Genomic DNA, 27,703 nt, shown 5'->3' with positions numbered 1-27,703 from the left:
AATGACCCTTAGGTTTGCTTGGCAGGGTCTTGCCTCTCAGGGATATAATCTGACAGCCACTTGGATGAAGTCACTTTCAACACAAGTGTGCCCAACCTAGCTCTTGAAAAGGAAACAAATAATTGACTGGATTTCTAAAGGCTTTCATCTAGTCCAAATAGAATCTCAATTGCCTATGAACATCCAAACAATGCAGAAGGTATTCCCCTTTGCACGAGAAACTGGGAAAAACACAGGAAGGTGAATGGACCTACTCAGATTATTTTCCTAAGCCACTTTAGGCAAAAAGGATGGATTCATATTGAGAGAAACCCTATCTTTTTGGAAAACCAATTAAGGAGGAGAGCAGTCAAAAGACTGTGACTCTGAAACCCTCCTTGCTGAACAGCCACCAAAAATAAAGTCTTCCAAGACAACAACTTCAAGTGTGAAGTAGCTGAAGGTTCAAAAGGAGGGCCTGCAAGGACTTCAAACACAAATGGTAAATCCCAGGGAAGGACTGGGTCCTGAACTGGGGAATGCAACAAAAAGGTACCTATGAGAAAAGCCTTGGAAATCTTGATAGCAGCCAAAGTAACATTATCCCTGCTGAATATGAAAGTTAGAAATAGCTGCCGACTGCACCTTAATCTTAGAAAAACGTGCCTGAATGAAACGACTCAGCAAGTAAATCTAGAAAGGACTGTAAAGGGGCAGAAAAAGGGTTGAACCCTCAAGATTCTGCCCACAGTGCAAAACATCTCCACTTACTTTTTAGTCAATTGCTTTTGGGATGAAGACAAGATACGTACTACAATATCGAAAAGTTTGGGATTCCTGGCCATCAAGGGAACTGGAGAAACCATGCAATTAACTTAAGGGACTGTAGACTGGGAGAATCCAGAGGCACTGTATGATAAATGAGATCCAGAATGGGATCCAGAAATCAAGGGGGGTGCCACAGAAGAGGCCATAGGAAGAAGAACCACAAATGACGAGGCCAGAAGGGAGCTATAAGGATCAATGTCGCTCTGCAGTGGGCTGCCAGAGAAATTTCACAATCAGAGGAACCAGGGAAAAGATGTGCAGGAGTCTCAGGGTCTAAGAAAATAGCATAGAATCTCTGTATGACTATCACAGAGGAAAGCCTAAGGTGTAATAGCTGCTGCACTTGGTGTTGGATGAGGAGGCATGGATGTCACAAGACAGAGCACCCCAGCATTGGAAAATCCAAGCCACAACTCTGGTACTTAGAGACCATTTGTAAGGAATTAGAATGTTCCTTCTTAGGCTATTGGTCAAAATGTTAGACTTCCCTGGGATATGTACTGGAACCAGAAACCACTGAGATGAAATCACCTATTGCCAAACCCTCATAGCCACTTAACAGAGAGGATAACAATGTGTTCCCCCTTGCTTGTTGAAACACCTGACAACCAACATACTGTCCATCTATATTGAAATCGCACCTCTCGGAAGGGAATCTTAAAAGGCCTGCAAGGCACAAAGGACACCCCTCATCCCCAGAAAAGTGATGTGGATATCGGCCTCAACAGAAGACCAGGACCCTTGAAACATCCTCCCCTTGAAATGCCCTCCCCCACCCAAGAAAGGAGGCATCCATGGTGACCATGGCCAAAGGAAGAGGAAGGACAACCACTCTCCCACTGGCCGCTAAAGGAGACTGCAACCACCACTGAATTTAATCATGACATACTTTTGTCAGTCTTACTGGAAAAATTCACTGGATGAGTTAAGAATGACCACTGTACTGCCAGGGCACATTGCAAAATGCTCATATGATATCTGGATATACTGACCAACCCTACTGAAGTTGCCAGGTAGCCTAGGAGTGTCAAGACTGCATGAGCTGGAGCCTTCAAAAGTGTAAGAACTGACACTGCCTTAGATCGAAGGCTGATTGCTCTGGAGCATGGGAGCCTGGCAATTTGACAGTATCCAAGTGGCAACCTATGAATTCTAATTTCTAAACAGATTGTACACTTGACTTTGGCTAATTGCCCATAATGCCTAAGCGGTTGCATAAATGGAGTAAGGTGTCCCTGGCCATGCCAGGTAATGCTCTTGTGGGGACAGTAAGGAGTGTAAGGGAAGACCAGGAAACCCTGCATCTGGAGCCAGACTGCAACTACTGCCATGCATTTGTGAACACCTAGGTGATGGTGGTGACACCAAACTGCTGGGCCCTGAAATGGTAGTGATCAGCTTCCAGCCAGAAGCTAAGAACATTCCTGGAGCACTTCTCTATCTTTATACGATGGTAGGCATCCAGAGGTCTATCAAACAAATCCAATCATACTTCCACAGCAGAGGTAGGATGGACTGCATCGTGACCAGCCAGACATGGTCTGTTTCATGAAGGGGTTTAATTCGTTTAAATCCAGAATAGGCCTGAGGTCCTTGTTCTTCTTTGGTACCAAAAAGAACCTTGATTAGACCATGGATCCTTGTTGATCTAGTGAAACTTCTTGAATGACTCAGTTTGTCACTAGCTTTTGAAACTCTATTGCTGCCTAAAGTCTCTGATGGGTTGGAAGGTCTGGGAGACATCTGTAATGGAACCTTGGACTTTCTAAAAAGCAATAGTATAGCCTCTGAATATAACTCTTAATACCCACATGTCTGAGGTCATGGCCTCTCAAGATTCTGGGTGAAGAGCCAAATGACCCCCAACTGCATCCAGAGCAGGACAGTAAGGCAACCTTCAGGGCTGCTGAAAGGGCCTGCCGTGGAAGGCTTCACAGAAGCTCTGATTCTGCGGGCCACCCCTCCCCTGTGGGCGGCATCCATTATGGTCTCCCCATCCTCTGGAGGAATCCTCGAATGAGTGTCATGTGATTGTTGTTGTGACTTTCTAAATAAGAGATGTTTGCTGCCCTTCTGATTCCTTGAAAAGGCCCTTCTGCTTCCCTGACAAGGTTTGCTGAGGGGTCGCAAAATGAATTCGTACTGTGGAAAGCATCTTCCCTTGCTGCTCACTCTAGGTTGAGTATCCTTAATTTTTGGCCCAAACAAGTAGGAGTCATCAAAAGGGGTGATAATAAAGGGCACCTTGAAGCAATCTGCAATGTTACATAACTGCATCAAATTGTCGTGACACAAGGCAATGTCACAGCCAGCAGCTCAGGATGCTCCATTGGCTACATTGGAGATACGCCTCATAGAAACACCGGCAATCAATAGCAGAGTCGATAACTGAATCTCCAGTGTCTTTTGAATCTCCGGAGACTGCTGCATCTTAACATTCCTCAACACTTCAGACACCAGATTATGTTGGAGTCTAGTTAATTGTGATAAATAATTAAGTGCCCTCAAAGAGAATGTGGCTGAGGCATATAAGTGCTTCCCCAAAAGGTCCAAAGCCCAAGATTCTCTGTTTGCCGGATGGACCGAGGAGCTCTCCTCTGAGATTTACTTCTTGGTGGCAGCAGCCACCACAATCGCATCCATGGCCAGACCCTTACTCCAATGCAGTCAGCCCTTGGGGGGAGCAAGAATTTGATCAGGCTTCTTAGGAATGGGCTTCACCATGTTGGGTTCCTTCCATGCCCTCTGAGATACTAAGTCTAAAAGTGCATCTAGATAGAGAACCACCCAAGGGATGGATGGACACACATCAATGGCCTCCAAAAATATTGACTCCTCCAGAGAAAGAGCTTTAGTGATAGTGAAGAAGCTTAAAAAGATTTCCAAAAGATGCATTATCCCAAAGGGACTTAGAGAACCCTTCTCCTTCCTCAAGGTCAGTATCCTCTGAGACAGATAATTCCAAGAAGTTGAGGTACTTCCTCTTATACCACCTCTTACCTGTGGCCTCCCACTCCAGTAACACTGGATTAGAGTGGGAAAAAGTAGGAAGTTCTGCCATGGGAGTGGGTTGGAGACCAACCAGCATAGGTTGTCCAGGAGCAGACTGATGACTGGTCACAGGTCCAGATGAGAAAAGGGATGGAACACCAGCTGGCAAAACCCAAACCATCTCCTTAGAGAAGACCATCTTCTGCAAATCATCAAAGGCAGAAGCTGGCTTCCCAGAACCGAGGGTACCAGTACCTGAAGATACTAGAGATCCACCTGAATCCAGGGAAGCTACTCCTCACTTTGACATTGAGATCAGTGCTGAGCTATCGAATGCCAAAGCTCCAAGTGGGAGGGACAAACTCAAAGTAGGGACTATTGACACCAACCTGGAAACACCAGCTTTGATGACATGGCCTCAAGGTCCAGTTGGCTCTGAAGTAGTCAGAGCTGAAGAGACCAAGGAGGCACATGGAGATGAACACCACCAAGCCATCAAATTGGACACCAAGGGTTTGAATGCAGCCAGGTTAAATGACTTCAGATACAAAGGGGCCAAGGGAGGAACTACAGAGATGGAGCCAAGGTTCCAGAAATCAGTCCCAGACTCAAAGGGATAAGACATAATTGCATCTTAGTTTGCAAAAAGGACCTCATCAGCTGCTCCAAGTCAGAATCATTGAAAATGCCCACTGATCTTTATGACCAGTGGAAGAAGCCTCTGACAGGGTCACTTAGATGATGAGGAACCTGTCTGCCAGATCTGTGTCAGGGAGACTCATTATTAGGGCGGGGAAGAATAGGACTCGGGTGACAGCTCCAGCAGAGTGAAGAGGGAGAAAGGGGAAGCTACTTGACTTGAAAGAACCCCTTTAACCAAGAAGGGGCTAAGAAATTCAGAAGCAGAGCCTTGCTAGTAGTTGGCACTGAGTGCAATCGGCTCTGAGGGGTCAAAACCGACACCAGCATCAAGACAGCCAGGGAACCCAAAAGTCATAGGACCTTTGAGTCTGACAAGCTTGAAGAAGATGGACCTGGAATTGAAACCGAGCATTACCTGTTTTGATCTGCCTTGAATGTCTTGGAGTCCATAGGGCAATTCTTGTCAGATCCAATTTTCCGAACCGAGGAATCAGAAGAAGAAGAAGATGGACCAGTGGGAATAAGATCCTTAAGAACCAACTTGATCCATCGCTCACTGACTGCCCTGGACCTGAATCCCTCACAAATTGTGCCAGAAGAGTCCAGATGGACAACCCTCAAACAATGTACACACTTATGTGCGTCCTGAGAAGGTAACTTATGCCTGCAGGTGACATATTTTTTTAAAACCTTTACCCATAACAGGTTCATACCTAGGTACAAGAAGAATATCCTAAATAACCACACTTCAACAAACTGAAAAAAAAATAAACCTAAACCATCCTACAACTAAAACCCAGAAAAGGGGCAGAAATCTACATGTAAAAAATGGGTGGGAAATCCAATACATACACTATAAACATGCATACTATCAAAGCTAACCTAGCTACCTATTTACCTACAGTAACACACTACACTACATACACTAACTAGGGTAAGGAAAACAGTAAAGATCGAAAAAACTCTACACAAAAACTGTTCAGTGAAGGATACACCAAAGTGGTGCTGGATCAAGCTGCTGACAGGAATGGTGACAAAAAAGATCTGATGGTTTGATTGAAGAGTGGGGGATTGTGGCAAGGGATGCAGAGCCTGGTGATTAGGAAGTCTGAAGGTTCTGGCCAGTGTCAGTTCTAAGTTGGATCCAATAATCCACAGTTTGAAGTCAAACAGAGAAGACAACATCGGATTCATTATTTAAGTAGCATTCAGCTATGCACATCAGAGTTACTATAAAAAATACAATGCTGATGATTGTCATGTACTATGAGTGTTGTGAACATAGTAACTTTAAGTGCCCCTTTTCCAGCAGAACCGTTTGATGCCGAGTAGGTCTGCTGTAATATTTTAACTTCAATTACTTTCCTGCCCCTTTGTCAGCAGGACCCTTTGATGCTCCATAGGTCTGCTGTAATATTTTAATTTCTAAGTCCTTCCCTTTATTTACAAAATTACACTGAAAAAAATAGAATGATTTTATACAAGAATGGACCCAAAAATATGAAAACACAAAAGTGATGCTTATACGAGATTTATCTATTTTACTGAATAACAAATTAAAATGTTGAGCTGGCCTGAGTCTAACGTTTCTTGTGACTTTTTTTCTAGATTTATGTTTCTAATCTCTGAGATAATTGCACACAGTGGTTCATCTCTGAGCTCAGTCCTCACATTCTTGCAGTAGGAGAGACTGCTTTAGGATTACATCAAAAAAGCATTTCAGGTTTCTTTTGCTTAAAGCATACATTTATGCTCATCCACAGTAACAGAGACCTCAATGTACACATTTTACTAATCCTATATCCTATGAAAGTACAGTTGTGTAAAATCTTACCATAACAGTAGATGTCCTTTTCTTCACTGTTGCAGTACTCCTCACCTTAGGGATCTCCTGCTAAGGATAGCCCAACATCAAGATCTTGTATGTACTGTACATCACATGTATGGTCCGCACACAGGATGTAGACCATAAAGGTGATGTACGGATGCAGTTACCCAGAACTGAATTGCCCCAGAAGAGAACAGCCTTCATAGGATAAAGGTGGCCATGCACATCTAGAAGAAAAAAATGCAGAGGAAAAGGGGGGAGGGTAACCAAATCAAAACCCAAAAGAAAAAGGGGGATGGAGGTAAGGACTGAATACTGCAACAGTGAAGAGAAGATAATTTACTGTTATGGTAATATTTTACACAACTGTACTATGTCCTTCTATATTGCTGTAGTATTCTTTACCCTAGGGAGAGTAGAAAAGCTGAAGAAAAGGAGAGAGAGGTGGAAGGCTGGGAACAGCCCTCAACAAACCCAAGTAGGATGGCCCTAGTAAAACCAGCACTGGCCCTAGAAATAATATCCACTTTATAATGCTTAGTAAATGCATGCACTGAAGACAAAGTAGCAGCTTCAAGGATGGAATTGATGTCCAAAGCCTTGAAGAAATCACCAGAAGATGCAACAGCCCTAGTGGAAGTAGACAGATGCTTGCCATGAAAAGAATAACAAAAGGAAACAACATTAGATATCTAGGAGATGGTTGGCTTAGAAACAGCCAAACCCAATGTCTCGGGATGAAAAGAAACAAAATGTTGGTCAGACTTTTGAATGGCCTTAGTTTTATCCAAATAACACCTGAGCTGTCTGTGCAAATCCAAAGAATGCAGGACCCTCTCACTAGAAGACTGAGGAGAAGGAAAAAGGGAAGGGATTTGCACTACCTGATTCAAGCACAACTCAATAACAACCTTGGGCATAAAAGAAAGATTAGTACAAAGGGACATCCTGACCCTGTGAAAAAAACAAAAAAAGAGGAAGGATCATAAGAGTATGCAGTTCAGAAACCCTCCAAGCAGAAGTAAGAGCAAGCAATGAGACAGTCTTCCAGATTTTGCAGAGAAGCTGAAACTGCATGCTCAAAAGGAGCCTGGGTCAATTTTTCCAAAACAAAACTAAGGTCCCAAGGATGATGAGGAATAGGTTTCCTTGGTGCCTTAATTGCAGGACACCTTTAGGAAACTGTTTGACCTTAAAAATTGAAGCCAAAGTAGGATTCAAGTGCAGTCAGGCAGAAAAAGGTGACAAATGGGCACCTTTACAGAAGAATAGGCCAAGCCAAACTGGAGCAAATCAAACAAATAGGAGAGAACCAGAGGGACCCCAATGAAAAAAGAGTCCTGGCTATGAACAAGGCACTAGACTGAAAATCTTTTCCATTTGAACATATAAGACTTTCTGGTTGCAGGCTTTCTTGCCTCCTGTAAAACCCAGAGCATGTCCTCAGGAAAAAAAGATGCTTAAAAAGAATCAAAACCTTATCATCCACAGTGTCAGTTGAAGAGACTCCCCATACTCTGGAATAGACTGCCCATACATGTCAAGCAGAGCACCTCATTGGCCCTCTTCAAAATGAACCTTGATGATTGGATGGGAGATAGGAAATTCACCCTGGGGATCATGTCAGTCACCCCACTAGACAGGGGCCCAGAAAAGTAAATATTGTGGGAAAAAAATTGCAGGGAATTGTTATGGCTAGACTTGCATAGGCTTTAGGGCCAATAGCCTAGTACCAGCCTATGAACCTATGAACCTATGAAGAGTAGACAAGTGGGGATGTATGAGAGACCCCTTGCCCTGTGTGAGGAGGTCCAACTGGTGAGGTAACTTGTGTTGATTTTTCTTGGCCAGATGCATTAATATGGGGAACCGGTGCTGTCTTGGACAATAGGGAGTCACTAGCAAGATTGTTGGGGAGTCCAGCTGAATCTTCTGCAGGACTCTTGGAAGTAGAGGAAGGGGAAGGAAGGGGAAGGAAAGCACAGAGAAACATCCCCTTCCAAGGAAAAGTAAGGGTGTCTATCCTCCATACCAAATGGCATGGCACTCTGAACAGAACAGAGGGAGCTATCTGTTCAGACAGGAGGTAAAAAGATCTTTCTGAGAAATACCCCACCAATGGACTATGCCCAGAAACAGGTCTACTTGATATGGTTGACATTTCACAATGTCAAAATTCATATCGCCGAGACCATATGATCAACATTTAAAATGTCAACCATACAAGTAGAACATAAAAAAAAAAACTTACCTTAATGCTGCTAGCCCCCCTGCACCCCCTGTGGGGGGCTCTGCCCCCCCCCTGGAGCTTAAATATACAACTCTGAGATCGCACTATAGTGCGGAAGTGGAAATCTTTCCATTGCGCACTGTAGGGAGATGCCGGTTCCCCATGGTCGACATTTCAAACGTCGATCATATGGTCTCAGCCATATGAATGTCAACATTGTGAAATGTCAACCATTGGAAGGGGACCCCCAGAAACATGTCTCTGTGAAGCATCCTTTCATGAGGCTGTATTTTGGACCTGCTCAAAGAGTCTGCCATTAGATTGTGCTCTGAAGGAATATACACTGCCTGAAGAGTTACCTGGGTTAGCTGATATCTGATAGTCAGATCCCAGGCCTGAAGAACCAGCCTGCAAAGAAGGTAAGACTTTGCGTCCCCCTGCTTGTTGACATACCACATCACTGTGATGGTGTTGTCTATGTAAAAACTTCAGGAGGCCTGAAGAGAACATGGGGTGAAAAGCCTGAAGGGCCAGAATCAGAGCTCTCATTTCTTTGATGTTGATATGGTCTAAATTCTAATAAGGGGCCATAGACTTTGAACTTTCAGGTGAACACAGGAAGCCCCCTACCCCATGTCTGAGGTGTTGGTAAAAAGTTATTGAGAAGAAAATGGAGGCTGAAAGGACAGGTCTAGGTTGAGGGTAAGTTGCTGAATCCACCATTTGAATTCCTTCTTGAGACAAGAAATGTGAGGCACAATAAAATCCAGAAGGCAACAATGCTGAAACTTGCTTGATGTGAGATACTATTGAAGCTTTCTAATATGCAGTCTGGCAAGAAGGAGTATTGGAATAGAAGAGGCCATGAATGCTAGGGCCCAAAGAAACTCTCTGGCTAGAATAGCAAGCAGAGGAAGAAGAGACTGAAAGAAAGTTGTCAAGGACAAAATCTTTGAAGGTGGAAGAGAGGCCAGCATTGGCACTGTCTGAATCCTGCAGCCGAGATACACATTATCCTGACAGGGAGTCAGGACAAACATTTGGAAATTGACAGTGAACCCTAGACTTTGAAGGAGAGATATGGTGAACTCCAGAACCTGAAACAGGTAACTGGGAGAAGGTGCCTAAATCAACAGGTCAAAAGGTGTTTAATACAAACACACCTTACATACCATGAACCTAAACAAAGATAAATCTGAATGCCTTGGAGCCTGCAAAAGCAATCACAGGAACTAGGCATTTTGTGAATAGTCTTGGGGCAGTAGAGAGGCCAAAGGGCAAAGCAGAAAAATGTAAATGAGAAGAAGAAACAGAGAAATGCAAAAACTTCCTGAAAAGAGGGTGAATAAGAATATGAAAGTAAACATCCTTCAGATCCAAGGATACCAGAAATGCCTGGGGCAGCAACAGAGGAAACAGGATTTGAAGAAACAGCATCTGAAAAAAAGGAACCTTGAGAAAGTGGTTGAGCACAAATGTACCAGGAACATTCTAAATTAAAATCCCTTTCCCACTTGGGAAGCAGGAACAGCTTGAATAGCTTCCTAGTCCACCAGGGACCCAAGAACCTCTGAGCAATGAGGAAGCTTCTCTTGGGGAGGTTGTGGAATCCCTGAAAAAGAAGAGAGAAACATCCATACCATGAAGTAAACCTGACTGATGATGGACAGAACCCATTAGTTTGAGGTGATGAGTTGCCAGTTTGGAAGACAGACGGTCAGCCAAAGAGACAAGGGAACCTGGCAAAATATCAAACAGAAGCAGGCTTGTCAGAAAAAGAAGGCTTCTGACAGGGGCCTGAGAAGACTTTGCATGAGGTCATCTACCACCCTTCCTGCGTCTAGTGGCCTGATGAGGCTGCCTGTGAACAAAAGCAGACCTAGTATGATAGTTCCTCTGGAACATAGGGATAGGGGACACAAAAATCTACTTAAGGTCTTGCAAAAATTCACCTTTTTCTTTAATAGACAAACATATCTGCAGCAGCAGTCCCAAAGAGATTCATATTATCTAAAGGAGCATCCAGCAACTTGGCCTTAACGAATTCATGTAATGACTGCAGATGAAGCCAAGGGTAATGCCTCAGGACAGATCCAAAGGCAGCAGCTTGGAACATGCATCAGTAGCATCATAGCTGCAGTTGATAGAGTGGCAAGCCATCTGAAAGGTGAAACCTAAAATAGTTAAAGAAGAATTCTTTCCTTCAGAATCAGGGAGGATAAAAATAACCTGACAAGCCTGAGCAATCAAGGGCAGAGCATATCTGGTCATGTGGGTCTGGTAATCGATAGACCTGAAGGCCAAAGTAGAAGCAGTATAAATTTTATTTCCAGTCCTCTCCATTACTCTACTATCCTTATCCAAAAGCAGAAGCTTGGAGGAGGGCAAATGCTTAGAATGCTTGTCAGAAGAGATTTACACCACAGCAGGGCAGCAGAATGACACCTAAATAGGAATTAACAATCTTCAGGAACCTTATAGAACCCATCATGTTTCTTTGAAGTAGGGGGCTAAGAATCAGGAGTCTTAGAGGCAGCTATAAAGGTGTCTAACAAAGTAGCCAACACAGACGGTACTGCAGAAAGTTTAGGAGTGTCCGCATGAAGAAACTCATAATACTTCTTCTGGATATTAGACACCTGAGAAGAATCCCACTTAAAGTATTCCATCATTCTGGGTACTGTGTCCCCAAAAGACAACTCCTTCAAAGGAGACTCTGAGCTAATAGACTCCTCTTCACCAGAGCCATAAGCCAAAGGAGAAGGCATCTGGGAAGAGTGAGACAAGGACCATTCATCAAGCTTCTAATCTTCATCTGAAGAATCAGGTTCCCTAGGCCTTTTGGAAGGGGTTGTAGTCCAAGGGGGAGTAGAGAGAGAAACCCACTGGGGATATTTCAGGGCCATTAAAGCCTTGAACAGGCCCTGAATAAACTCCTGCCATTCCCATTGAGGGTCCTTAGGACATACAGAAGAATAAAGAAGTTATGCTTTTACCATAACATTCCATCTGTGTTGTTAATCTTGATTTATTCATTACTGATGGGTGTCTGTTCCATCATTGGAACTGAGTCGGCCATTATACCAAGCTTATAAGCTAGCCAAAAAAAACTCTTAAGCAGTCCCCTCCTAGTGTCTAGTTCTTCTGTCATTCTTCATAAGATCCTTAAGAAAAAGGGATAGACAGATAGAGAAGTGGAGAGGAGGTTTTTTCTTGGCCTGCTTATAAGGAAAGCAGATTGAAATGCCTGCAACACTAGACACACCACACAGTTTCCACCAACTGACCATGCAGACTGGCCTCTATACTGGCTGATGTCCAGAGTCTTTTTCCCTGGTAATGCCCACCTAATCAAGGCCATGGTCACTATGGCATTGCTATGGGAAGGGGAGAAATTTCTACACCATAGGTTCTCTTCTGGCTCTTCTATCTTCTCTCTTCTGCATTTGCAGTGATTTATCTTGATAGTTTGCATCTGAGGAAGATTCAATGAGGGAAAAGTGACAGCAAAGCCACAAAAGCAGCTGTACTGCATTAGCCAAAGTGGTGCCTTGGTTATAGATGTGCATGGACTGTGAAGCTGTGGGACTGGTTGGAAGCTCTATAGAGCACATTTAATTATCTTTGCCCAGGAAGGGGAGTATAGATTGTACCATGACCATCCAGAATTTCTCTTGTTGAATTAATTTGTTTAGGATGCTGAGGTCCAGAATTGGCTTCCAGTCTCCTGTTTTCTTTGGCATTAAAAAGAACCTTGAGTAAAAAAGAATGGATTCTATTTGGTTGAGAGGGACTGTTTGAATGACTCTTTTTCACATCTCTTTTTTTTCTAGAGATGTTGATTCCTTCCCTTGACTGGTACATTGAGAATGTGCCTTAAAGGCTTTTTGGAAAAAAAAAAAGGAGGGGCTTAGCCCCTCCTCTTTGTTGTGTCTTGTCTGAAGTTGAGTCTTATTTTTTGCCAGGCAAAGTGGCAGTGCGAGAGAATGACCCCGCTGCCTTGCCTTCCACATCTAATGATTGGGGCTCCTCAGGAGGGAGAGTAAAGAGCTGTTCAGAGAAAGAATCTCTGGACCATGGTTTATGTGTTCCCTCTGCCTCTGAAGGAGGATGCCCTCCCCTGGGGAGGTGTTCCTGCCCCGGGACTCACCACATGTGTCACACTTTCCGGCCTTTTTTTCATTTGACTAAAGAGTTCTGGAAATCTTTGGGAATAGGATCTTTGAGGTGAAAAAAAATCTTCAAGAGCAGACAGAAGGAAGGTCTTATCTCTTACCAAAAAAGGATGAGGCCTCTACAGGGGCGTTAAGGAAGGAAGACTTAAAAGGGTCCATGAAGTCACACAGATGCATCCAGGCATGACATCTTGTAACACCTGCACCTGCTACTCTAGCTCCCCCTTCGATCGAGTGCGAAATCAATCTCATGGACAAATTAGAGATGAATTCCAGGGTCGCAAGCTGTGAGGTAACTTTGTCCTCTACCTCAGCAGACACTGATCCTGCCAGGGTCTCTCAGAGTTCGGTAATCAGGTCTCTCTGGAGTCGAGTAAAATGTGCCTGGTAATTCAGAGACCAGATGGCAAAGATCGCTGAAGAATACACCCACTTCCCCAGTCTGTCTATCACTTGAGACTCCCTGTTTGGGGGATGGACAGTAGTGCTCTCCTCAGCAAGCCCTTTTTTGTGGCTGCTGCCACAACCATAGCATCTACTGGAAGGGCCTTAGACCAGTGAAGATTATTCCGAGGGGGTAAAAGAATTTTGTCTGGCCTCCGGGGGATAGGTTCAATGGTATCAGGACTATTCCACGCATGCTGCACGATGAAATGTATGAGTTCAACTGCAGGCAGGATTACTCAGGAGGGAGAGGGCTGGGCTTGGAAAACTCGGACTCCTTGGGGGAAGGGGCGGTGGACTTCCAATCACCCCACTGATTAAGGATCTCCAAGATGTCTCCAAAGAAGACATCATCAGGGGGGTGATTGTGGGGACCCTTCTCCTTCATCGTAGTCTGTATCTTCATTCAAGGATTATTCCGGGGAATCCATGTGCTTCCTCTTGCACACTTTCTTGCAAGGAACCTCCATGATGGGAGTATCCAAGGAGGATGCTGCAGAGGGGGAACCTTGCTGAGGAGTGTCTTGAGGTTCCCAAGCCCAGTGTCCATGAGTAGTGGGCTGTGTCAACTGTGGTTCAGAGGATGAAAGAAGATACAAGGACCCCAAAAATTAACATCAACAACAGAAAAGGCAGACATAAGTCCATTTGAATTGTAGAGACTAAGCATGATCCCACATTCCACCACAGTCGTGGAATTGTGGGATTAATCTTTTATTCACAGTGCAGTTGGTCTTAGTCTTAGCCTTATTCAGATCTCTGTCTGTGGTGGACCTGTTTGCCTTTTTTACTTGTTGTGGTTCAGAGGATGGTGGGTGATAGGTCTCCCACGCAGAGGGAACCAACGGAAAGGCAGCAGAGGCCAGAGCCCTCTCCATCACCTGGAAAGCAGGTCCTCCCAAAGAAGGGTGGGAGTCCAGAACTGAGAGAGACAACCTCAGGACCTGGGTCACATCCATCTCCGAAGAACCCGCCACCAGGGAGGGAGCCATGGGAAGAGATGGCTCCGTCAGGCCAACTGGAACCAAGGCAGTTATGTAGAAAAGAGACTTCATGCCAGGGAACTCAGTGCCGACAGACCAATCTCAGTCCTGAGGATGGCCCAGCTCAGAAGGAGCCGAGGGTCAAAGGGTAGTCTCCGGTACCATGGTAAGACCTACCATTGGTACCGAAGAGGCTGGAACCAGGGTTTGCATCAGTGACGGGTGCTCAGGGTTTGCATCAGTGATGGGTGCTCCAAAACCAGGAAGGAGGTCAAAGGAGGAAAATATTGTGGAGTCCTAGCATGGAATCCCTTGGCTCAAAGTAGGAGGGAGGGCTTGGATGGAGTAGAAAGTCCTCTGGCCACCAAGAGTTGGTCCACTGGCCTCATTATGTCCAGCTCTGAAAGACTCATGGAAGATTTTGTAGACATCTCCCAGGATTAAGTGGGGTGGTTTAAGAACGGGCTATACTGCTGGCCAACAAATGTATCTACCAAGGGAGAATATCTGGTCCCGGGGAGTATTTCACCTTTTGGCACTGCAGTTTAAAGACCAATATTAAGTACAGGGATGGGGGAAGTGACCGGTTCTGGGATGTCTATTGTTGGTGCTGAAAGGTGAGTCAGTGCTGAAGTTGTGGTAATAGTCAGTGCCGTTGTCAGTGTAGTCATAGGAGCCGAAGAAGTAGACGGCACCGAAGCTGGTTGCTGACTTGGAAGTGAAACCAGTGCCAAGGTGGAAGGTTTAGGCCTCGGAGCCAAAGATGGTACCAATTTAGGGACTATCTGTCTCAGTTCCTGTTGCTTAGTCTCAGAATCATGTAGAGAGGAAGGTAATGACTTGCACCTCTTTTTGTGTTCTCTCATAGCAGGTGGTGAGCCCTCCGACTCGGAAATATCCTCCGCGAAAGGCAGTTTTAATAGTCCTTTAAACATTAATTTATTCTTGTGCTCTGCAAGCATATGGGCACTGAAACCTATGCAGATGACACAAGGGGGTTTCACTGAAAGGTGAGGGACCACTAAACAATAAACACAAGAAGTGTGGTTATCCGCATTGGGCATTTTCCTACTGCACTGAACAGAGTGCTTGAAGCCAGTGGTACCCATCTTATCTATCATGTTCAGTCAACAGAGTGAAGAAATTAGGAGACAGAAAAACAGAATAAAGGGTTATTTTATTATTATTTTTTTTAAAGGAAAGGTAGAATACCAACGATGGTAAGAAAAATACCAGAGGGTAAAGAGAAAGGCCTGTACCAGCGATCGTACGAGTACCAACTTTGGTAGAAAAGGAAAGGGAGAGACAAACACACCAATTACAAAAGAGAACATGCTATATATATATATATATATATATATATATATATATATATATATATATATATATATATATATATATACATATATATATACAAACAAGTGAAAATTACAGATATAAGGAGTTGACAACTACTAAATAAGAAAAATTGACAATAAATTCAATAACTTAGCTAGGAGCCTGGTCTGACACGTCTTGTTTCGTATGCGGCAAATGAGATCTGAGGTAATATGGAGAGAGGCACTATGGGGTAAGGACTTAGCTCTAGAGTTTTTTGGCTGGCACAAGCTTGGTATAATGGCTGACTCAGTTCCGAGGATGGAACCAACACCCATCAGTAAGGAATGAATGAAGATTAACAACATCAGATGTGTAGTCTTCTGTTTTTTCTTGGTAGGGACATCGGCCCTAACAAACACCAGAGGTTTTGAACTGTTATAGGATTCAATAAGAGTACCTGGAACCTCTTCCCTAACCAGGATCTGCAGAATCCCCCTAGGTCCCTTTGAGATAATCAACCACGGTTCTCCTTCGACATCTCTTATCTGATGGCTAGGTATTCAGCACAGCAAAGGCTGTTCAGACTGATGATCGATGATGACATTCAGAGGCAGCAAAGAAGTACTGGGTAACTGTGCATACAAGAAGTAAATGCTTTGGTATACTGGCCAGATGTTGGGCTATCTCTAGCAGGAGATCCCTAAAGTGAAGAATACTGCAGCAGTGATATAGAAGGACATCATTCCATTCACAGTAAGAGACATCATCAATGTGCACCTTTTAGTGATCTTATCTCCTTTGAAAATTCCTTTCACATCTGCTTGTGAAACTACTCTTCTGTATAGAAGTGTAAGCAATATTGACAATAATACAAAAACTAAATTACTGTGATTATTGTACATGTCATAGAAAAAGAGTGGGTCAGGGGCATATTTTAATAATAATGTATAAATACCATATGTATAAGAACATAATTCTTCAAACTTACTGTTCTAGCATGTGTGTTTGTGTGCATATGTGTATGTCTACGCGTTTGTGTATATTTGCGAAGAACTTTCAACTGCACAGATTTTCACAGAATGTCCTGATTTTTGCCTTATATTTTTGTTCAGTTCCTCATAAAATGAGTTTTTTTCTGACAAATCACTGAGGATTTAAGTCACTGAGTAATGACATGCCTTTGAGTTTCTGACTTCATATCCTTCAGTAAATGCATGCTAACAGAAATTCTGATATTCTACCAACTTTCTAAGTTTACAAGAGAAATATTTAAAATTAAAATCTGTTCCTATTTTGTGGTCTTTATCCCTCCACCATTATTTTATGCTTTATCCAGACTTCTTGCTCTAAGAGGTTGAGACAGGTATGTATTGTTGTGTTATTAGTTCATCTCCTTATGTCAAATGCCTCAACTGCACCTACACAGATATTTGCTTGATTGGGTTTTGTTTCAGCAGGTACCTTATTTCCAAAGCCCAAAAGTGTGACAGTAGAGAAAGACGTTCTTCTTGCCATACTTTCATTTGTCAATGTGCTAAGTGGTACATAAGCTGGGTAAAAAGGGGAAGATAAGGACAGTAAAAAAAGAAGTTATGTCTTACCATAACATTCCATCTGTGTTGTTCATCTTCTTTCATTCATCACTGATGGGTTCAGTTCCGAGCCCTCAGAACCGAGTCAGCCTTTTTACCAAGCTCGCGCCAGCCAAATACACTCTCAAGCCAAGTTTCTACGCAGAATGCCCTCCTCCCTGTTACCTCAAATTGAGTTTGCTAGAGAAAGAGAAGTAAAGCCGAGGCCACTTCTGCACAAAATACCCTAGGACACCACTTGGACCCAAAGCATCCCCCAGAAGCCTTTGGAGGGGGAAGGAGGGCGGGAAGTGATGAATGAAAGAAGATGAACAACACAGATGGAACATTATGGTAATACATAACTTCTATATCTGATGTTGTTTATCTTCTTTCCATTCATCACTGATGGGACAGAATCCCAAGCTACCTTGAGGTCCACAGGTGGCCCTTATGGAAGAACATTCCTGAGTACCATTGAGCTGAAGGCAGCTCTCCCTCTAGAGACCAAGTCCAATTTGTAATGATTGATAAAGGTATGATGCTTAGCCCAAGTAGCTGCTGCGCAGATGTCATCCATGGAAGCCCTGGAATGGAAAGCTACAGATGTTGACATAGATCTAGTGGAGTGAACTTGTCATCATGGAACTTATAAACAAAGATATTGGCAACCTTCAAACACTGGACCCCACCCAGTTTGGGTTCATGGAGGGCCGATCTTGTCTCCTGAACCTGACTGACTTCTTCAAATCAGTCTCCAGAGCAGTTGGTGGGGTGAGGGTGAGGCAGTCCACACAACCTATCTGGACTTCACCAAGGCCTTTGACACCATCCCCCACTCTGGAATCATAGATAAACTTACTAAGCTGGGCATTAATCCCTATGTCACTCGATGGGTTGCCAACTGGCTTACTGACAGAACCCACACTGTAAAAGAAGCTGACTCCAAATCCAGCTCCAGACAAGTGACAAGTGGAGTACCTCAGGGTTCAGTCCTGGGACCGCTCTTGTTTGGCATCTACTTCTCTGAAGTACAAGCCAACACTAAGGCACTCTGGCTAACAAAGTCCGCAGATGACTGCAAACTGGGAGCCATTATTGAATCCCCAAATTATGTGGATACTCTACAAAAGGGCCTTACAGAAACAGATGCTTGGTGCCAAAGCCATGGGCTCAAGCTCAATGCCAAGAAATGTATAGTTATCCCCTTTGGGAAAAATCATGTACCAGTGAATTACCATATAGGTGGCAGTACACTAAACACCGAAAGTGTGATAAGAGACTTAGAGACACAGGTGGACAGTGGTCTCACCTTCAATAACCACATCACCAAAACAGTCAGGAAATCCTTCTATGTGGCACACCTCATCACTAAGGGCTTTTCATCCAGAAAAAAGTAGGTCATTGTCCCACTGTACTCATCCCTCATTAGACCCATTATAGAATACAACGCCCCATTTGGTATGTACCTCTCAAGACATCTGCAACAACAGGAAAGGATGCAGAAATACCTCACTAAAAGAATCACAGGCCTAAAGCAGATGCCCTATGCTGACCACCTTAAAAAAACTCCAGCTACACTCTGTTGCATATCGTCTACTCAGAGGTGATCTCTGCTTAACATACAAGGCCATGTCAAACCCAGAGCTGGTGGACATGCTACACTTGATGGCTACCTAGAACAAAGATTTCAAGATAAAACCTTTTAGTCACATTTTGCAGCAGGTTCAAAAGGTTGGGCTGTCTGACAGGAGGCCTTAATATTAGAGGTCACCTTGAGGAAGGCCTTGCATAGGTGTAAAGAAATGAGTGGGATGCCATCTATACCACTGCAGAAATTAGAAATTGCCGCTAGGTGTACTCATACGGTAGAAGCAGAGGCTCCATTATCAAAAAACTTAGCCAAGTATTGAAGCACCGCAGTTACTGGAGCTGAATACAGTTCTAGCATATTACCCTTGGACCAGATGGAGAACCTTTTCCATTTATCCTGATATAGTCCCTCTGGTGGATGGTTTATGAGAGGCCAGAATGATGTCTTGAACAGATGAGGAGAGATTAGCTTGCCTGGCGACTAATGGAAGTGGAGAAACCAGGTTGTCAGCTTGAGACTGGACAGATTTGTGTGACTCAATCCCTGGGGGTGAGTAATCAGATCTGGTAGAGGGTCTAGAATCCACGGCAAGTATACTTGGTGAGGCTGAAGGAAGGGGAACTAAACTTGTTGAGGCCAGAACGGAGCTTTAAGGATCACCTTGCATCTCAACCGAAGAGCTTTCTTTAAAAATTGTTGAATCAAGGGAATGGGATGATAAGCATAAAGAAGTCCCGTGGGCCAATCATGGATTAGAGCTTCCCTTGGGGACTTCCCCTCCAGGGGAAGTAGGGCAAAATAGCTGCTGCATTTGTTGTTCGATGTGGAGGTGAAAAGATTGCAGCAAGGCTGGCCCCAGTGGCTGAAGATTTTTGTCACCACCTCGGGATTGAGGCACCACTCGTGAGGCAGGAGGATGCATCTGCTCAGTTTGTCCACAATTACATTGGAGATCCCCAGGATATGCATTGCTATCAGAAAGCGGTTGGAAGCTATCACCCACTGCCAAATTTTCATGACTTCTCAGCACAGGGGGTAGGACTTGGTTCCTCCTTGTTGTTGATATACAGATCACTGACATATTGTCTGACTGAATTGTAATTGTCCCGGAAGGGAGAGTCGAATGAAAGGCCTGCAATGCTAACAGCACTGCTCTTAGTTACAGAACACTGATATGCAGGTGGGCCTCTGAGGTGAACCATGTACCTTGGACTGTCTTTCCCTGGAAATGCCCCCACCCCCACCTGATCAGGGATGCATCCGTGGTCGCAATGGTTCTGGGCTGAGGGGATTGAAATGGGTGACTCCAAAGTTCTACGTCTAGCCTCATCCACCAAAGGAGGTCATGTTTGCAGGAGATGGTTATTCAAATCTGGTAACAAGAGGGGGTGATAGTTTGGGAACCACTGACAAAGAAGGAGTCATTGCAGGATCTGCATATGTAGCTTTGCTAGAAGCATCATTGGAATTGAAGCTGCCATAGAGCCTAGGGCCTGAAGTACTTCCCTTGCTGAGTCTTTTGTTTGAGAGAGTATCATTCAGAGCTGGAGCCTCAATCGATGGAGTCTGTGAACTGGGAGTGATACCAGACAGGACTGGGTATTGAACACTGCTCCAATAAATTCTATTTGTTGTGTAGGAGTAAGGTTTGATTTCTCCCAATGTGTCATTATTCCCAACAATTTTGCCAAAGAGAGAGAGTATAATGCAGTGCTGTTACCAGAAGATGCTCGGCGGGGGCGGTGAGGAGCCAGTCGTCCAGATATGGAAACACCCGGAATACTTGTAGTCTCAAGTGAGCTGTGAAAACTGCCATGCATTTCGTGAAAACTCTGGGGTCTGTAGAGAGACTGAACAGCAGGGCATGAAATTGATAATGACTGGCCCCTAGCTGGAAGAGAAGCAGACTCCTGGAGCATTTGTCCATCTTGATGTGGTAATATGCATCCCAGAGATCTATCGAGCACATCCAATAACCTTCTCTTAAAAAAGGGAGAATGGACTGAACCGTGACCATCCAGAATTTGGTTTGGGTGACAGACTTGTTTAAGCTGCTGAGATCCAAAATGGGTCTCCAGTCTTCTGTCTTTTTTGGCACCAAAAAGAATCTTGAGTAAAATCTGGATCCACATTGGTCTGGTGGGACTGGTTAGATGACTCTTTTTTTGAGACAGCTTTATTATCTCTGAAGCTGCTTCTTCCCTTTGACTGGGTGGAATGTTGAGAAGTTTTCTTGGAAGGTATGGTTGACAAGAAAGGGGAATGGTGTAACCTATGGTAATGATACTCTGTACCCAACGATCGGTGGTAATAGATTGCCAGGCAGCTTGGTGCAGAGAGAAATGACCCCTGACTGCTTCCAGAGGTAAGCAATCGGGCTGCTCCTCAGGAGCGCTGGTAAGGCTGTCCGGAAAAGGAATCCCTGGAGCTTTGAGTACAAGGTTCTGCCTCTATAGGGGCATCTTCTGGAATTGTTACCCCCTCTTCCCCTGGGGGTATCATCACCATGTGCAGCATGGAAAGGACCCTAAGATTTGTGCCACATTTTCCCACTCATCTGATTTTTGGAGAAGGTATGTTGAGGATGGGAAAACTGTAGGCCTATGGCAGACAGGGTCTTTCCATCTTGCTCACATCTGGCTAGCATGTCCTTCACTTTGGAGCCAAAAAAGGAGGAAGCTTCGATGGGATCATTCAAAAAGGAAGACTTGAAGAGGTCTGTGAGGTCACAAATGCGCATCCAGGCATGACGACTCATGGCAATGCCTGAAGCCACTGCTCTAGCTGCCCCTTCAGTCGCATGTGAAAGCAACCTCATGGACAAGTTGGATATCAATTCCAGAGTTGCGAGCTGTGAGGCCACTTTGTCCCTGACCTCGTCAGACAACTGTCCTGTGAGTGTCCCAGACAGTTCAGAGATCAAGTCCCTCTGGAGCCTCATAAAATGTGCCAAATAGTTCAGGGACCATATAGCAAAGGTCCCTGATGCAAAAACTCAATTCCCAAGTCTGTCCACCACTGGGGACTCCCTGTTGTGTGGATGGACAGCAGGACTTTCCTCAGTCAAGTCCTTTTTTGTGGCCATCACCACCACCATCACATCAACTGGTAACCCTTTAGACCAATGCAGGTTCTCCTAGGGAGGGGAAAGAATTTTATGTAGTCTCCGAGGGTTCACCTCAGTGGAATCAGGGTTCTTTCAAGCACACTGCACAACGATCTGGACAGCTTGTCGGCAGGCTGGGACACCCAAGAGGAAGAAGACCAGGTGCAGAAAGACTGCAGGAACACAGACTACTCAGACAAAGGGTCGGAGGGCTTCCAGTCACCTCTCTGCTTTAGCATTTCCAGGATGTCTCTAAAGGAGACATCATCAGGAGGTGACCGAGGGGGACCCTTCACCATCATTGCAATCCGTGTCTTCAGTTAAGGACTCCTTGGGTGAGTCCATGTGCTTTCTCTTGCATGTCCTCTTTCGAGGGAGCTCCTTAGTGGGGGTATCTGAGGAAGACTCAGAAGAATGGGTACCCTGAACAGGATTGTCCTGCAACTTTTCTGCCCGGTGTACCGGGGGGGGGTAATCTGTGGTAGCTGTAGCTCATGGGGTGAAAACTGGGGTTCTGACATCAAAGGAGTGCTTCCAGAAACATGAGCCCTCTCCATCATGCAGAAGGCAGGCCCGCCCAAAGAGGGATGGGAGCCCAGAACCAAGAAAGACAACCTCGGGATTGGGGTCACACCCTGCTCCGATGAACCTCCCCCATGGATGGAGCCTCAAGCAGGTTCAGTGCAGACATGGCTATCGGCACCGAGGATGGAACCGAGGAGAAAGATGGCTCTGTGCCCTGGGTCAAAGTGCCCATCCCCCAATCCCCAGATTGAAGAAGGACTGGTTCCGCAGGAACCAAAGACCAAAGGGGCAAACTCAGAGCTGGTGTGTGGTGCACTGTAGGCACCAAGGTGATGGGTTCCAAGAAGGATGTCGGAGCAGAAGGCTTCTGAACTGAGATGGTCAAAGGAGGAGTGTAGGATGGAGTCTGTGGATAAACCAACCCATGTTCTGCAGGTGGATGGGTCTTAGAAAGTGTGGGTATCCCCCTGGCTAACAACAGCTGGTCCACAAGATGCACCACGTCATGTTCTGACAGGCTCCTGGTGAATCTAGTGGATACTCCAGATGGAGAGTCAGGACGTTCAATGAACGGGCTATACACCTGGCCCAGAAACAGATCTACGGAAGGGGAGTATCGGGTTCATGGTGCAAGGTCTGCCGGCACCGGTCTCTAGTTTCAAGATTGGGAGTAAAGGGGTCAAATCCAGTGTAGTCAGTACAACGCTCTGTGCCAAAGTGACACTCGGAGCCAAAACGGTCAGTTCCAAAATTAAACAAAGGAGTCAAAGGTGTGCCTGAGCCGAAGTGGCCACAGGTGCCAAAGTCAAAATAGGCATAGTGAGGTCTATAATCGGTGCCAGAGGCAGGACTTGTGCTGAAACTGGTGCCGGTATTGAAGGTTTCGAGATGCTTGGAGCTGAGGAAGACAGAGCCTTAGAGCCAGATTTATGCTCCAAAAACAACTTTGGGACCTTTGATTTCACAGGCTTGCCCTGATTGCCCGATGGTGAGGAGGGAACAGAGTGGTACCTCTTTTTGTCTTTAGTAGGAGGGGTTGAGACCTACATCGCAGAAATGGCCTCTGAAAAGGGAGAATTATGTAACCCTTTCAGTATTAGTTTATTTTTGCACTCATTAAGAGTGCATTTACTGAAACTCTGACAAATGTCACACAAAGGCTGCACTGAAAGGTGGGGCACTCCCAAACAGTATGCACAATCATCATGAGAATCACTATTAGGTAACTTGCCATTACATGAAGCACAGTGCCTAAAACCTGAAGTATCCTTCTTAGCCAACATCTTGATAGTGAGACACCATAGGCCAACAGTATAATCCAGTTAGAACAAAAGTCAAACACCGTTCAAAGAATTCACAATTGTACCAATATAGAGATATGTAGGAGAGAAAACAGAAACACCTTACTAAAAACCAAAGGTAGCAGGTTATGCAGGAAAGAAAACACCAGCTATGGTATTGAAGGAATACCACAAGGGTAAGGGAGGAAGGGCCGTACCAACAATGGTACTTGAAAGTTTACCAACGGTAACAATGGGTAGAGTAGAGAGGATAAAAACAAGGTCAGACAGAAGAAAACACACTATAAATACTATTCGCACAATAAAAACATCAACATAATTGGATGCTACTTCCCACCTGGCCAAAACATCCCTCCACTAGAAAACCTCCTCAGCTGGTCTACCCACCATCTCCCCCAAGAAACTATAATTTTAGGTGATTTCAATATTGACTGGCAATCCTGTTCTGGCAACCATCCAACCCATCATGTAAACCTTCATGGCTTCACCCAACTAATCCAGTCGCCAACCAGGATAAATAAAAACTCCAGCAAGCACACTACCCTGGATTGGATACTAGTCAGTAAGAGCCCCCAGTCATATATAACAGGCTGCTTATCAGATAGCCTCAGTGATCACTCCCCAACATTCCTACTCTAAGAATACCTATACCAAGCTAAACCTGTCATCTACTGTCAAATACGTAAAAATCTAAACTTTAACCCACTCACATTCATCTCATCCCTCAAAGAATGTAACTGGCATCCTCTAAAGTACCTCAGTCTTGATGACCCAGTTGAATTTTTTAATACTACCTTCCTGAGCATCCTTAATTACCATGCCCCCATAAGACTTTCCAGAACCAAACCACAACCCTCCCCATGGATACAGAAAACCACTAAGTCAGAAATGAAAAACAGGGATAAAGCCTGGGAGCACTGGCGCAAAACCAAAACCCCCTCAACTAGACATAAATTCCTAGAACTATGCAATAGAGTCAAAAAGCTAATAAAACAGGACAAATTCCAATACAACCAGTCTGCCCTAGACTCCTCCCAACACAGCCCCAAACAATTCTGGTCTTCCATAAACTCCATCCTCCACCCAAGTAAAGTCAGTACCCCTCCTCTTAACATTCCTCACTCCTCCAAAAATATTGCTACCTCATTCAACACACACTTCACACAAACCGTACTATCACTAGCTAAACAACACAACCCCCCTCCCCTCCATCCCACACCTTCAACTAGTAATCTCCCCACTGCCTTCTCTTTTTCTCCTGTACCTACCTCCAACATAAAAAAACTCTTAATTGAACTTAAGCCCACCAAATTAGCAGCAGAAAACCTCCCAAGTGAATACCTACAAATCGCAGCTGATGCTCTGGCCTACCCAGTATCCATCTTGATTAACCAATCTCTGTCAGAAAGTTATGTTCTCACACTGTGGAAAGTATCACATATAATTCCCCTCCACAAAGGCGGCCCCTCCACAGAACTAACCAATTACTGCCCCATAGCTATTCTCTCTCCACTCTCCAAAATACTAGGGAGATACATACACTCTCAGGTCACAGACTACCTCCTTACTAACAACCTCCTTTCCAATACTCAGCATTGTTTCCGACCAAACCATAGCACCACCACTGCCTTACTCTCCTTTGCTAACACTATCCTTCTCTATCGCTATCTCTCCTCTGCTACTTTCCTAGACCTATCTAAAGCTTTTGACATGGTCCTACACAAACAACTCATCTCTGTCCTCGATAACCTATCTTTCTCTCAATCAGTCTCCAACTGGTTTCAGTTACCTGCCTGCCCACCAACAATCCGATGTTTGGCAGAATGACATATCTCCCCAACTACCTGTCTCCATAGGGTTTCCCTAAGGAGCCATCCTTGGACCCCTACTCTTCTCTGTTTTCACCAATAATCTAGCCTCTGCCACCAAACATGGCACACTCATACAATACGCAGATGACTCAACCATCATCTGCTAAGCTCAGTCCCTACCCAAACTGCAAAAAGTCACACAGGAAGCCTTTTCCTCTGTTGAAACTTGGTTATCCAATGCCCAATTAATACTCAACCCAAACAAAACTAAACTACTCATCTTCTAACCCACCAAACATACTCAAAACAACTCTCACTTTAACATCACAGCAAAAGACAACACCACTATATACCCAACTGAACACACCAAATTGCTAGGAGTGGAAATAGACAATAAACTAAAATTTGACATTCACATATCCATGACCATAAAAAAGTCCACAAAAAACTAGGAGCGTTATACAGAAATAAGCAACTTCTCACCAAAGCAGCAAAGATTTCAATAGCAAATTCCCACCTTATCTCCACCCTACTTTATGCCTCTCCAATATAAACCAACCTAAGGCAATGTGATTTAAACACGCTAGAGACCTGCTACAACAAAATCGCCAAATTCACCACAGGGGCATTCTACTGTAGTCACCACTGTCTCTCACTTGCTGAACTGGGCTGGCTTGAACTCCCTCACCTCCTTCAATGGTATCAACTCTCACTCGCCCACAAACTAGTAAACCATCCACTAAATGTCCCATCCCTCCAGAATCTACTCCAACCCTATCGCACCACCAGACCACTAAGATCCAGCAACAAAAATCACTTGCAGATCACTAAAGCCAATAACTCTGCTGGTGAAGCACTATTCTCTTGCGCCATAGCCAAATTATGGAACTCCCTCCCACCCACAATTACCTCCATACCATCATGCACCCACTTCAAAACTTTACTAAAAGCGCACCTAAAAACATGCTGGCTATGCCCTTGCAACTCCCACTCTAATATCAGCCACCCTATCCAACCACTACCTTTCTTTCCACCCCACTAACTACCTTGATTATAGCAAGTTCAGATGCTCATAAGCCTAGTACTTATTATACAGCAGGAACTTCTTATTGTAACATTTGTTAATGTCTGTTATGTACTTCACAGATAAAGATTCTAGTTGTCTACTGATGTACTATGTTCTTCATCTGTAAATATGTTTGTAATTAATTGCTATGCTAATCAAATTGTTAATCGCTATGTAATCCAATGTAACTAATGTCTGTTTATTTTAACTGTGGAGCTTTTCTCCCCGGGCCTCCGCTGAAAATGGACCTACGTTCAGTCGGACACTCCTGATCAACAAATGTAAATGTAAATAAATAAATAAATAAATAAAAGATATCAACAATATTTCCTGCAAATATCAAATAAAGTTCCACTTAGCTGAGAGCTCAGCTGAAACGCGGCTTTATGGTTTGGTGGCAAATTAGATCTGAGGTAACAGGGAGAAGGGCGTTCTGGGTATAGACTTAGCTCGAGAGTTTTTTGGCTGGTGCGAGCTTGGTAAAAAGGCCGATTCGGTTCCGAGGGCTCGGAACTGAACCCATCAGTGATGAATGGAAAGAAGATTAACAACATCAGATTGAAAGTTCATGCATCAGCAAGAGCCTTAATATTCACAGAAGTGAAGTGTAATGTTAAAGGAGGGAAAACATTAAAATGGTATTACTAGCCATTCCAGCTTAACAGTGACGCTCAAGTATCTGATGCAGCAATTATGCCAAACCCTTGCACATACAGTCAGTGAATAAACTATGTGTATGGCTGGTGGAGCTATTACATAAACTCAACAACATGAAAGATGAAAAAAAATATGTTCAGTCAACAGAAGTATATAATTTCTGATTCATTTTTATACAGTTTTAATGAGCAACAGAACCTTTCTACTCTGGATACATACGTTGTATTTCTTATAACCAGTGATTTCTGTGTCACAGCATGTGGGTTCAGTGACTCAAAGCATATAAAGTGTTCTGCTGTTAGATCAGTCAGTTCTCCAGGTTCAGGAATATGTTCTCCCTCAGTGACTGAAACAAGCTCTAACGCTACAAGTTGTCCAAGACCTGCAAACAAAAGAAACCTGATCATAAATCTGGTTTGCCTTATAGATTAGTACATAATTTTTATTAATCGTACAAAGGATATATAATTAAACAAATGTTAATCTGTTTGCATTAGATAAATGTCTAGCAGAAACAATAACCTCTGCCATTACAAATGTTTGGTTAAGTATACTAAAATAAAGTTAGTTGTCATGACAAAGGCTGGTAATATTGCTTTGCACTTTTACAATTGGAAAACAAAAAATTGCCACATCAGATATCAGACTTGCT

General features: G+C 44.2%; 1 protein-coding gene across 1 annotated transcript in view; it reads right to left on the bottom strand.

Moving 5' to 3' along the window:
• The window catches only part of DLEC1 (DLEC1 cilia and flagella associated protein), a 2,498,134-nt gene that overhangs the window by 1,899,871 nt on the left and 570,560 nt on the right, over positions 1 to 27,703 (bottom strand). The window contains exon 13 of the mRNA XM_044067561.1: positions 27,271 to 27,433. Within this exon, the coding sequence (XP_043923496.1) occupies positions 27,271 to 27,433 (163 nt within the window). The remainder of the gene's footprint in view (positions 1 to 27,270; positions 27,434 to 27,703) is intronic.

The sequence above is a fragment of the Protopterus annectens genome, chromosome 3.part1, assembly GCF_019279795.1.
Source record: "Protopterus annectens isolate FY-2018-M chromosome 3.part1, PAN1.0, whole genome shotgun sequence".
NCBI classification, from domain to species: domain Eukaryota; kingdom Metazoa; phylum Chordata; order Ceratodontiformes; family Protopteridae; genus Protopterus; species Protopterus annectens.
Note: the sequence above shows the minus strand (reverse complement) of the source record. Positions and strands in the feature narration are given on the sequence as shown.